We start from the raw sequence: 13,225 nt of genomic DNA on the forward strand, positions 1-13,225 counted from the left end.
ATGTGGAAGACCCAGAATGATTTTATTTTTTGGTTCATATCGCCGACCCCAATTGTTTTGGGATGAAGGCGTAGTTGTTGTTGGTGTTTGTTGTGGTGATATTTGTCACTATGAGCCAAAGTATCTATTACTGATACTTAGGCTCAACAGGCTTTTTTTTCCTTTTTCTTTTTGCCTTCTCATGTTAGTACCCCTTCTGAATGGGGAAAAGTAGCCATCCCAATGAGGAGGTTTATCTTTTTATCTTTCCAATTCCCATCCCATGGAACACAATTCAGTAAAGAACAAATTGACAAATCAGGTTACCTAAACTTAAGATTCAGCAGTTTTCTTAGCTCACTTTTAAAATACAAGTATAGATCCCTCCTTTAGCCAACCTTACCCCTTGTCCATGCGTGCTAATTTAAACTGGTTTTGTTCACAATGGCTAACTCCTGTCAATGGTCACTAATTTTAAAACAGTTTGATTGGCAATACTCCTCTCTCTCTCTCTCATATTTTAGATCATATACAGTGTGAAATAAACATCAATATTTGGCTTGCAAGCAATAACTTTATAGTTCAAAATCTTATTGCTTCTAGCTTTGAAACAATGCATTATCTTAGTTTAATAGATTTAGAGTTTAAAATGTATTAATTCTAATTTTGCAACAATGCATTTTTTTTCTTTTACAAACTAACCAATTGATATATATATATATATATATATATATATATATATATATATATATATATATATATATATATATAGAGAGAGAGAGAGAGAGAGAGAGAGAGAGAGAGAGAGAGAGAGAGAGATGTGAGCTCACTGGTGGGTCGATTTATATCATTATCCAGCTTGACGATCCGGTGGGTCGATTTATATCATTATCCAGCTTGACGATCCGACCAATCAACGTGTTTGACCCTTTGACTTTGACCTACCCCTCTCGGTAGACAACATCCGATGTACGCTCTTCACGGGGGCCCCTCGATCACGACTCCCACCAGTTTTAAACCGTCCGATGTACGCTCGCTCATCTCGAAGCCGTTGGATCTTGGCAAAAAGGATACGAACAAAAACCAAAGAGACATAAATACCCCTAATCATTGACGGGAAAACCCACCTAATCACGCACGAGGCTCTTTCGTAAAGTTGCACATTTTCGTAAATACGTCACGAAAAAAAAATTCTTTCTGAGTGGATTCCTGCCTGGCTCTCTGATCTCTTCTTCGTTTTCATTTTTTTTCTGTTTTCCTGTGTATCGTCGGAGGGATTGATCGATCGGTCGATCGGAGAGAGAGGATCAGAGGGACGAGAATGGAGGGGGAGTGAAACCCTAGGATCGACGGTGGAGAGAAGGAGATGGGCGTAGACGTCTCCATGGAGAGCCTGAGGGATCGGGCGATCTTCATGAGGGAGAGCTTGCAGAAGAGCCAGGAGATCACGGACAGCATGGTCTCGATTCTCGGCTCGTTCGACCACCGCCTCTCCGCCCTCGAGTCCGCCATGCGGCCCACCCAGGTACATCCCCCAATTCCCCCCGATCTCCTCGATTCTCGGACGTTTCTTCGAGATCGCACCTAGGTTTTTTGCCTTTTCTCTCTTTGTTCGCTTTCGATCGGCTCCTCGAGCTTCGATTCGAAGGGGCTTCGTAGATCCGGCGTTGTTTTTGTCGTTCGGGTTGCGAATTAGGGCTTGACGGACGCTCGGTTTTGGTTTTTTGTGTTTTTTGCTGTTTGGATTTGGTTTTAGGTGAGGACGCATGCGATCAGGAGGGCGCACGAGAACATCGACAGGACGCTGAAGTCGGCGGAGGTTATTCTAGCTCAATTCGATCTATGCAGACAGGTTTCTTCTCCTTTTTCTTTGTTTGATTCTCTTTGTTCTGTTGATTTGACGCGTTTATGTTGCTTGGGTTGGTGGAAACTGGAAAGAAGAGGTTTTGTTGAATAATTATCGCTTCAAGTGTGTCTTGGGGGAATTAAATAATTTTGTTGGCCTTTTTTTTTCTCCATTTCGTGCTCTTTGATGATTGTCGTGCTATCTAGCTTTAACATCTTTTTTAACTTGTGTTTTTTAATTGGGCACGAGCTGTTTCGTAGTGTTGAAATGAATGGCGGCTCAATTGGAGCTGTTTCGTAGTGTTTTTTAATTAGCACGGAGTTCGATTCCCCTTCATTGAAGAATACCGGATCAGGTAATTGAGAAGTCTACTTGTCCATGACGCATGAAAGCGTTTGCTGTTGAATATGACTGCTTGAGTTGGAACCAACCAGGTTGAATCATTAAGCTGATAAAGCTTCGTCTATAGGTTGGCGGATTGGCTGTATTTGTTGCAATAAAGGATGACGAGCTACGGAAGTGTTCAGATTCTTATCCATTTGATTGAATGTTTTTTGGTTTGGTAGAGTATGGACTGTTTGGGAATTTCAAGTCCCTCAGAACCAACATAGATTGCAATATGTTACTGATGGTAGAATGATTCACCTCCCCTGCTACTGTATAGATTCTATTGACGTTGATATGCCAATGAGCGTATTTGTTATGACAAATAGAAATAGAAACAACTCAGACTTGCTAGACTGACTGGCAACGGAGAAGTCAGTAGATCATTTCCATTTAAAAGAGGTGGTTTTCAACTTTTTGTTTTCACAGTGATAAAGTTGCTTGAACAGGAGTCAATGCGCTGTGGCCACTGCAGTGAATTATCGCTATTGGAATTATGGGCAGGATTTTGGCTTTGTCCTAAGGAAGGGTGCTATAAGGCCATTTTTTATGTCCCTGGTTTTCTTGCCTGTGGTGAAGTTTGTCCTTGCGGTACTAGTTTGGCTGTCTCCCTTGGTTTTGCAGAGTTGATGCAACTTCAATTACTTTTCCATTTAATGCATATTATTTGTTGGTTTTCTTTTTTCCATATTCATCCTTACCTTATCGGCCAAAGACAAATCTGTTCCTGCCTTGTGGCTTATTCTAAATACATCCCTGAGTTTCTATTGATCATTCAGGAAACATCCTTAGGGTTAGCTCCTGTTGGATCAGCTGGTGGAAACTGCTGTCCCTTTGTAAAATGACATATACCGTCAAACTTGATTTTGGAAAAATAATAATGTTGATCACCATTTTGGAAACCCTTATTGGACATATCACTCTCTCTCATATAGACCAGACAATAATGTTATAGTTGGATGACTGCACAAAGGTGCGAGGATTTACTAGATATAAATTAAAATTGATGATTCTGCGAGTTGTTCCACGTTTTTAACCTGGGTTTGGCCATAGAAGTTGTAAATACCTTAATTTCCATGATATATTTTCATTCTTGAGACTCTGCAGTGGCAACCTACCCCTACTCCACCACCAGAATGTTGCTCAGAAGTTCAGAAGTCAGAACAACGAAACAAATCCCAGATGCTAATTCTGCTTTCTTTCAGAGATCAATGAGGAACTGCTTAACACAGCAGTCCTCTAAATCAGTTAACCACTCTTGAAAACAGCAAATGCACCAACCAAATGGAAGAGCTAACAAAAATTATTCAACTTAAACACAAAATGCATATAAGGGTGAACAATGATGGAGATAGCAATGAAGATCTGTGAGATGACTGAAGTGTATGCCAGAGAAGACACTGGAGAACGCTGAGAGTCTGGAGTGAGAGATGGAGGGCAAAGGGAAATGGGATCAAGGGAAAATGGTAATGGAGTAAAGGTGGGTTCAGACTTCAGACCTTTTACCATGATAAAGTGAAGGGTGAAGGGATTGTCAGAGGTAAAACGAAGGGACAGGGTGCTTTCTGAAATGTCTCATCTTAACAAACTGTGATTGATGTTTTTCCATGGTTAACTAGATAGCACTTGACAGTAGGATCTTTATGCCTCAAGATTTTGAAAGATAGGGCTGTTTTTGGTATAATCCATGCGGCATGGATTAATTTGTCTTTGGCCCATAAGGTAGGGATCGATATGGAAACCCCCCCTTATTTGTTTATTTAGACTACATCTTTTGTATAGTAACTAGTGAGGGCGCTTGCTGGCCTTGCCCTACTCTTAATGGAGCATTCTTGCTTCCTCCAATCGTGTCAATTATCTAACATAACCAGGATCTGGTTGTAGGATTTATCATGGCATATTGCATTCTTGGGGATGTTAGGAAAGTTATTTTAGTGAATAAAAGATCATATATCTTGGACAGACCTGGGTCTGTATACCCAGACTGATTCAAACCTGGGTTTACTTTGACCCAGGTCTGAATCAGACTGAGTCAAAGCAAACCCAACAGGCCCAGGTTCAATTCAGACCTAGGTCTGCTTTGACACAAGACAGAGATAGGTTCAGGTCTGATTCAGATCTGGGTTGCTTTGACCCAAGTCTGAATCAGACTTGAGTCTAAACAGGTCCAGGTCAATCAGATCTGGATCAGACCCAGACTTGGATCAAACCTGAGTCGGACTCAGTTAACACCTGGCTGCTTGCTTGCGCCAGGTATTGTAAAACCATAAAAAGCTAAAAAAAAATGGAAAAGGGGAGAGAAAAAGGGGCAAAGGGGAGAAAGAAAGAGAGAGAGAACGTCGATGCAATAAAGGAGAAGATTGGAGGAGGCAGAAAAAGAGAGAGAGAGAGAGAGAGAGAGAGAGAGAGAGAGAGAGAGAGAGAGAGAGAGAGAGAGAGAGAGAGAGAGAGAGAGAGAGAGAGAGGTACGTACCTGAATGGTGGGGTCGCTAAAAGGGATGCAGGAGGAGAAGGGTGCAATGGAGGAGCCCCTCTTTTCTTCTTCTTAACCTTTGAAAGACTAAAATCCAGGTCCGTACCAGAGCCCCCCTCCCCCCTAAAATCCAAGTACGTACCCCCTCCCTCCTTATTGAAGAGGAGGAGTCGGGGATGGGTCATGCTCTAACCCCCCCCCCCCTTAATTTTTTAATGGGCCAAAACTGGCCGAGTCCATTTTGGACAAAGATAACTCTAGGTGCGGGTTGACCGCACTCAGGGTCACATTGACTGAACTGGGTGCCTCACTCGCACCCCATCGTGTCGACGTGGGTGCGGCGGCCTCTTTGGCGAATCCATGTGACATAGCTTAAGACATTTTCTTCTTGATAAAATCACACAAAAAACATTTTTGACATAGTCTTGATTGTACAGATATTTAGACACAATAGCTTATGTGTAAATGCAACCAACTACTTGCTTATTATCCAGTCTCTTTTTCTCCATCCCTCCGCAAGGCGACTAATGCAGGATTCTTGTATTGTGAGTCCTATGTTACATATTGTCTGCTTTTGTCATCATTAGTATGGGTACTTAAAAGGATGCATTAAAGTTAATTTTGTAATTGGTTTGGATGGGCAAAGGGGAGAGAGGGGTCTTATTTCTGAAAATTTTAATCTTCCCACAAGTTGGTTCACATTTTGGACAAAGTACTGTATCACTAGCCCTTGTTCAATGTAATAGTGAAAGTCAACTGGTTGGACTGGATTTGTGTCCACTTTCTAGCATTTATTTAAAGATGTTTGATTTGGAATAGTTTTTCCACCATAGAAGGAACTACTTATTTGCTTTGATAGCATGCTTTTCTTACAGTCTAATCATGTTCAGCATTCTAATTTGACATAATGCTTAGGTTGCATTTCCATCCCACTAGGAAATGACATTTTCTTTGCGGGGATGATGCACCCATTGTGATCCCTTTGATTCCAATGCAAAACACTAGAGCATTCTTTTCCTAAGAAAAGTACCCCTGCCCATGTTAAAACTTAAAAGTCCCACTAACTGTTTTTTTTTCAGCAGAAACAGTCTCTCTCTCTCTCTCTCATATATACGCACACACACACTCGCACTCACACACACACACATGTGTGTGTGTGTGTGTAGAGTTTTGAGTATCTTCTTTTGCCAAGTGTCTTCTAGAAGTACTGAAATATTGATATAATCTTTGAGAGCTAAGTTTGTCTCATTTGGAAAATGACAGGCAGAAAGTAAGATAATGAAGGGGCCACATGATGGTCTTAGTAGCTTTTTGGAGGCAGTGGATCAGCTGAGAAACAATGTCAATTTCTTCAGCTCTAACAAAAGCTTCAGGAGTAATGATGGTGTTCTTAACCATGCAAATGGCTTGCTAGCTAAAGCCTTGCTTAAGCTTGAAGAAGAGTTTAAGCAACTGCTGTCTTCTTATAGGTGTGTTTAACTGCTTATTTACTAAAAATGAGTTCAGTTTGACTGCTTTTGGTATTTATGTCTTGTTTCATAGTAGCTTGTATTTCTTGAAAACTGAAGGATAGATATCACTATTTATCTTATTCTGGACTGCTCAGATGTTATTCATATTCCAAAATGAAATGTCTGTTCTGAGGGGATTATTTGATTATCCTGCACTTGATGTTGCTGGTCATATTAAAAATGCTGCCAACTTTCTATTAGGTTTTTCACTGGTGATTTTTTTTAGGTGCTGTCCTTTTATTTGTGGTTGCATTAGCTTTTTAGATGTCTGCAGATGCAGCTCATGTAAGTGAAAATCATACTGATGTGATCTCCTAGCTTGCTCTCTTGGTTTATAGTTTATACAAATATTCTATTGTTTCTCATGTATGTGTTATTTTCTCAAGGTGACAAATAGTTCATATTGCATTGCATAGTAGTTTTTTAGGCTTTAAGAATGCATTCTATCTTTAACTTATGGCTCTCTCAATTTCAGTAAAGTTGTGGAGCCTGATCGCCTTTTTGAGTGTCTTCCCAACTCTTTGCGACCATCAACTGGATCACCTGGGCCACATGGTGATTCAAGTGGCAAGAATGCATCAAATGCAAATCATGCAGAACAAGTGAAAAGTACAGATGCTACAGTGCATACACTTCCAACAATCATTCCTCCTAGGGTAATGCCATCGCTTCATGATTTGGCTGAACGGATGGTGCACGCAGGCCACCAGCAGCAATGCATCAAGTTGTACAGGTAGTCAGCTTTGCCTTGTTGATTTTGCAGCTTTTCTGCATTATTCTCCATTCTATACTGGTGGTAGCAATCTTTTTTTTTTGTAATTGTTTTTGTGTCTCATCAAAAACTGATTCCATGTTCTGTCAAACTTTCTCTGTGAATGATCAAAAGATTAAAAAGCTCAGCAATTTTGCTGCCAAAATGTAGCACAAACCATTCCTTTACTTTTGGAGCAAGTATGCTTTATTCTGCAAATTTAGTAGGATATAAATAGAGGTGGTACAATAGAAGAATGTCTAAGATGAGAAAACGTGCATCTCTCTCTCTCTCTATATATATATATACATATATATGTATGTATGTATGTATTTATGCTATATCTCACAAATTTGTGTGCATATATATGTGTGTGCGTAAATGTGTGCATCCACATGCATGGATGAGTGTGCGGGTGAGCATGTGAGCACACATGCGTGAGTATGCATGCTACTTTGCAAATGTGCGAGCAGAAAAAAGTATATCAATACCACTAGGTATAATAAAAAAACAAATTAAAAGTGAAAATATCATCATATAATTTTTCTGAACTTTTAATTTTCTTTTTTTTTTTAATACTTCAAATAAGGTTTTCTTATTTCTTGTTTTTATATATTTCGAAAACTGCACTACCTTTATTTTCAGAAATACTAAGATCTTATATGTGTTGGGTCTAGTGTGGCCATAGGGTCTCACAAGTGGAACCCATAACTAATACATATGTTGGATCCAGGTATTGGATCCAAAGTTTGTCATTAGATCTCACAAGAGAATCCAATGATTCATGTAGTGGGCCCATAAAATGTGAGTCACATAAAGAGTGGTGGGTCTACAACTCATTGGATTTCCAACATGTTTGGGAATACAAGGGGACAGTTAAGGTTGGGATGAGATATGCTACACCAAGGGAGGCTTTAAGTGCCTAGCATCTGCGCACAGAAAAATTAGATAGAATCCAAGTGTGGATATACCCCTTGACGCATGCCATTTTCTAGAATTTCCCAATCTCTGGTTCTTTTCTTATTCTCTATGGTTCTTCTCCCTCATTGTGCACATCGACGATCCCAGAAATCCAACAGACAGATGTGCGCAAGGACGCTGCCTCTACTCGAACCAAAGTTGCCAAATGCGACCACCACCGAAAAATGCAAAACAGGAAAAGTGAAAAACATGTTAGTGTTTTGCCTTTTCTGTTTGTGGACAGTCACCAAAAATTCGACCACTCAGTCGTCGAAAATTGCGTTGGCCTTTTGGTCAGCGAAATCCATCGGGGCCGACAAAACCCGGACTATCGTTCGAGTGTGCCAGAGAGTGGTTGCCATAGAAAAGAGGAAAAAGGGAAATCAGAGAGAGAGGCTAAGGTTTTCGTACCCTAGCATTTTTCGAGGAAAGTCAAAGGAAACTGCCGTTATGGACTTGGATCTCTGGCTGTGCGACTTCGTCGGGTATCACTGACTTCTCGCAACCATCGGATGGCGTTTCCTACTGCCAGAGAGAGTCTACCATAGTGGAAGCCCAATGTCGAAAGTTTGTGTTCGCCGGATGACTGAGTCCAGTGTCGGTGAGAGTGTTGCGGATGAGTAGGAAGCTGAGAAAGGAGCCCTCCGTTGGACGACTATGCAGGGCAAGGACGACAACGATGGTAGTGCTCAAGTGAGGAGCGACAAAACTACAGAGGGTAGTGGAGTTGCCAGAGGGCGGCATCGCTGCCAGAGTCAGGGGTGGAGGAGACTCCCTGTCAGGTGGTCGTTGCCAAAGTCGGGGGTAGAGGAGACCCCTCTGCCAACCTTTGCAGTCCGTCGGTCGGTTGTGCCGAAACCGGCGACGGCAGTCGCAGAGGAAATTGCAAAAGAGTAGAGGAGAAAAAAATTAAAAAAGGGAAGAAGAAAGCGGTTAGGGTTTGAGGAAAAATCGAGAACCCTCATTTTTCCTTTTATACACCTTTTAAAGTGATTTTACCTTTTTGCCCCCTTCCCTTTCTGATAATTCTTATATGTATCCCTTTTAAGTGGATTATAATACTACCCCTATTTTTTTTGGATTATTCCTTTTGTGCCCTCTGATTTATGGAAATACCAAAAAGAAGCCTGCTCTCTGGAAAATATTCGAGACATGGCTACTGTCTTTTGTTTTTCCATAAGAACCCCCAAACTTTCTGAAATTGTTGGGAACCATCCAAATTTTTCTGTTTAACTCAGCATGCCGTAGAAATTCTGTTTTAGTGTTCTGGTTTGTTGTTTTTTTCCATAACTGCCTTCTGACTTTTCTGATTTTACAGAAAAGTGTTTCTGGTTTGCTGAACACCTCCTAGTGCTTTATCCAGACATGTTGGGATCTATTATTTAAATCATGGATTATTTCAAGTTTGCTGAATACCTCCTAGTGCTTTATCTAGACAGGTTTGGATCTATTATTTAAATCATGGATTATTTTTATGAGTTTAATAATCGATTAAGCTAATCTGCATGGGTTAAAATCATGATATTCATTCTGTTGACTTAAAAAAAAACATGGTTTGGTTTTTGGATCTAGTTGTAATCTTGATTGGTTATACACCAATCAAGATTACACTGCCGGTCCCAAGCCTAGATAAAGGAGGAGGGTTGCGGTAGGCCAGTGACAACCAACATAAAAACTTAGTCATACCCTATGAATATGAACCAATATGAGAATTTCGTTGGGGCGTTCCCTACTGAATGACGCGCTGTACTCTATAGGCTCGGAGGCAGTGATAAATGGGCAAGGGTTGCTAGGTCGTCGCCCAGAAGCGATGCGTCACACCGACGCCCGGGTGTGGTGTCAAATAGGCAAGGGTTCCCTCACTTTGTTGGACGGGTGGGGATAAAGAAGTTAGTCCAAGACTATAAAATTAGGTTAGCCACTTGGAACATAGGGTCTTTAACTGGTAAGTTGGTAGAGTTAGTAGATGTTATGTGTAGGAGAAAGATTGATATTTTATGTCTACAAGGGACCAAATGGGTAGGTGAGAAAGCAAAAGTGATAGAACTTTAGGGATATAAGATTTGGTATACAGGAATAAATAGGAATAGGAATGGAGTAGGGATTGTTATGAGTCGTGAGTTTATAGATAATGTGGTTGAGGTCCGTAGGAAGGGTGATAGGATTTTACTTATTAAATTAGTATTAGGTATGAATATTATTAATATTATTAGTGTTTATGCACCTCAAGTAGGTTTATATGATTCCATTAAGCGTTAATTTTGGGAAGATTTAGATGGAGTAGTACAAGGGATATCTTATGGAGAAAAGCTTTTCATCGGCGGTGACCTTAATGGACATGTAGGCATTAGTAGGGATAGATTTGAGAGTATCCATGAAGGCTATGGTATAGGAGAAAGAAACGAAAGTGGAGAAAGGATTTTAGATTTTGGTTTGTCCTATGATATGATCTTAGCAAACACTTGGTTTAGGAAGAGGGAGTCTCACCTAGTAACATTTAAAAGTGGGGTTAATACGAGTCAGATAGATTTTTTCCTACTTAGAAAGAGAGATAGGGGTTGTTGCATCAATTGTAAGGTTATACTGGGATAAAGTGTAGCTACACAACATAGAATCTTAATTTTAGATCTTAGAATTAGACAATGCCGCAAAAGGGATAGACATAGGATAGATCCTAGAATTAAGTGGTGGGCAGTGAAAGGAGCTAAACAAGGAATGTTTGTAGAGCAGGTAAGTAAGGAAGCTGATTGGTGTCTCGAAGATGATTCAGAATCAATGTGGAGTAAGATAGCGGGTGACATGAGAAAGGTGGCTAAAGAGGTATTGGGTGAGTCTAAAGGCGGGTGCACCGATAGGTAAGGATACATCATGGTGGAACAGAGATGTCAAATTAGCTATTAAGGTTAAAAGAGAGTGTTATAGAAATCTAAGTAAGAGTCTTGATAATGAGAATTTGGAGAAGTATATGATAGCAAAGAAGGAAGCTAAAAAAATAGTTTGAAACGCGAGGGATAAGGTATATAAGGAGGTTTATGACAAGTTGGATATCAAAGAGGACGAGAAGGATATTTATAGGCTTGCAAAGATGAGAGATAGGAAATCGAGGGATCTGGGTATGGTTAGATGTATCAAAGATGAAACACAAAGGGTTTTAGTGAAAGATGAGAAGATTAAGAAGAGATGGAAAGATTATTTTGATAAGCTATTTAATGGAAGTCATGCTCAGGATCTTGGAGACTTCTCCGTTCCTTTTCATGAGATGAATCGTGACTTCATGCGCAAGATTCAAAAGAAAGAAATTGCATAGACTTTGAAGAAAATGAAATCAAGAAGGGCAGTTGGCCCATATGGTATACCTATCGAGGCTTGAAAATGCTTGGGAGAGAAAGGTTTAGAATGGTTGACAAATCTTTTTAACAAGATTTGACAGACAAATAAGATGCCTAATGAGTGGAGGAAGAGTACTTTGGTGCCTCTATATAAGAATAAGGGTGATATACAAGATTGCACAAACTATCGTGGTATAAAACTCATGAGTTATACTATGAAACTTTGGGAGAGGGTGATTGGGTCTAGGTTGAGGAAGGTTGTCATGATATCGGAGAATCAGTTTGGTTTTATGTCTGGAAGATCAACTATGGAAGTTATACATCTTCTTAGACAACTTATTGAGAGATATAAAGAGAGGAACAAAGATTTGCATATGTTTTTTTATTGATTTGGAGAAGGCATACGATAGAGTACCTAGGGACGTTCTTGAAAAGAAGTCGTCATTATGTATATGCAGGACCCGAACCGATCTATATACTGGATCAGGTCCAGACCCAATCAATGCATAATGTAAATTCCAATGTTATTAAGGGGTATTTCTGTACCCTAGAATTACATACTCAATATATTAATAGACTGAAAGGCACAACCACAAGGGTCTGGCGCCCTTTCTCTAGAATCTCTCTTTCTCTCGGTGACAGGTCTGTGTAGAGATCAAGGACCCCTTTCTCACATGGTATCAGAGCAACGTGACGTTTGGGAGTGGAGCTGCCTCATGTTCATCCTATCAACGTGAAAGTCGACAGGCGCGTGGATCTGACCAAGTCTGGGTGAAAAGCTCGATTTTGGTTTCACGGTGACAGGCACGTGAATCCGTGAAAAAAACTCGACCTTCTGTGTTTCTCGGTCACAAGTCGTTCTTCTCTTTGTCAACTTATTCACCTTTAATCTGAAATCATACCTCTGTTTTTACTTCAGATCACTGTGGTTCTTCTGTTTTTCTACAATATGTGCTTCTGAAATCTCTGTTAACCTCTGTTGTTTCGTGGGTTTTGAAATCACTTTTGATCGCATTTTCTGAAATCACATTATTCTTTTTCTGTTTTTCTCTTTCTGTTTGCCGAGTATAGCCACATGAAATTGATCCAACACGAGAACTTGTTTCTCCTACTTTTTTTGTTAGCCGAGACATGCTTCTACTATCTGTTAGTCGAGTGCTCTGTTAGCCGAATCTAGCCACGTGAAATTGATTATCTTTCTGTTAGCGAAGTCCAGCCACGTGATTTTGATCAAACACGTGAAGTTGATTAGCTGAGCCCTCTATTTTGTCTCTCATACCTAAGTGTCAGTTCAGGTTTTCTCTCAAATGGATTTCACTCATGCGCAGTCATGTCTGTCCTCCAGCTTTCTCGGTCAACTAGTCTCTGAAAAACTGAATAACTCAAATTTCTTAACCTGGAAAAGACATCATCCCATTTATAAAGAGTCAGGACCTCTCTGGTCATCTGGATGGATCGGTTTCACCGCCTTCAGAATTCATTTCGCAGGAAAAAGCGGACGATAAAGGAGAACAATCTATTGTTCTTCACAAGAATCCAGAATATGTTGTTTGGATGAAGAAGGATCAATTGCTAGTGGCATACATCACTTCAACTCTCTCACAGGAGGTCCTTGTTGCCCTTCCTGATGATTGTTCGGCCAAGGAACTGTGGGACAAGTTAGTTCAAACATATTCACAAATTTCTGAGGTAAGAATTATGTTTCTTAAGCGAGAGTTTCAAATGCTGAAGAAAGATTCCATGTCTATTATGGAATACCTGAACAAAACGAAAGGCATCACAGACCAGCTGGCTATTGTTGGGTGTCTTGTCAGTCAAAAAGATAAAGTGCAACAAACCTTGAGTGGATTGGGGTCAGACTATCATGTTATGACGACAACCTTACTATGTTTACTAGAACTTCTAAAGTTTGAAGATCTTCGTGCGAAATTATTGCAATATGAAATGACTCTGAAAGGATCTTCTGAAGATTCTCATGGACATTCAAGAACC

The 13,225-nt window shown here is 40.3% G+C and overlaps 1 protein-coding gene across 3 annotated transcripts in view; it reads left to right on the forward strand.

Annotated features, from left to right (window-relative positions):
• The first annotated feature begins 1,158 nt into the window (after positions 1-1,158).
• LOC149848658 (exocyst complex component EXO70A1-like) overlaps positions 1,159-13,225 on the forward strand; it is a 62,141-nt gene continuing 50,074 nt past the window's right edge. For all 3 annotated transcript variants that reach the window (XM_089996757.1, XM_089996766.1, XM_089996773.1), the window contains exons 1-4: positions 1,159-1,504; positions 1,736-1,831; positions 5,946-6,151; positions 6,669-6,926. In XM_089996757.1, coding sequence (XP_089852883.1) covers positions 1,346-1,504; positions 1,736-1,831; positions 5,946-6,151; positions 6,669-6,926 — 719 coding nt within the window. In that variant the 5' untranslated portion in view covers positions 1,159-1,345. The remainder of the gene's footprint in view (positions 1,505-1,735; positions 1,832-5,945; positions 6,152-6,668; positions 6,927-13,225) is intronic.

This window comes from Nuphar pumila, chromosome 1 (genome assembly GCF_984573655.1).
Source record: "Nuphar pumila chromosome 1, dmNupPumi1.hap1.1, whole genome shotgun sequence".
Lineage (NCBI taxonomy): Eukaryota > Viridiplantae > Streptophyta > Magnoliopsida > Nymphaeales > Nymphaeaceae > Nuphar > Nuphar pumila.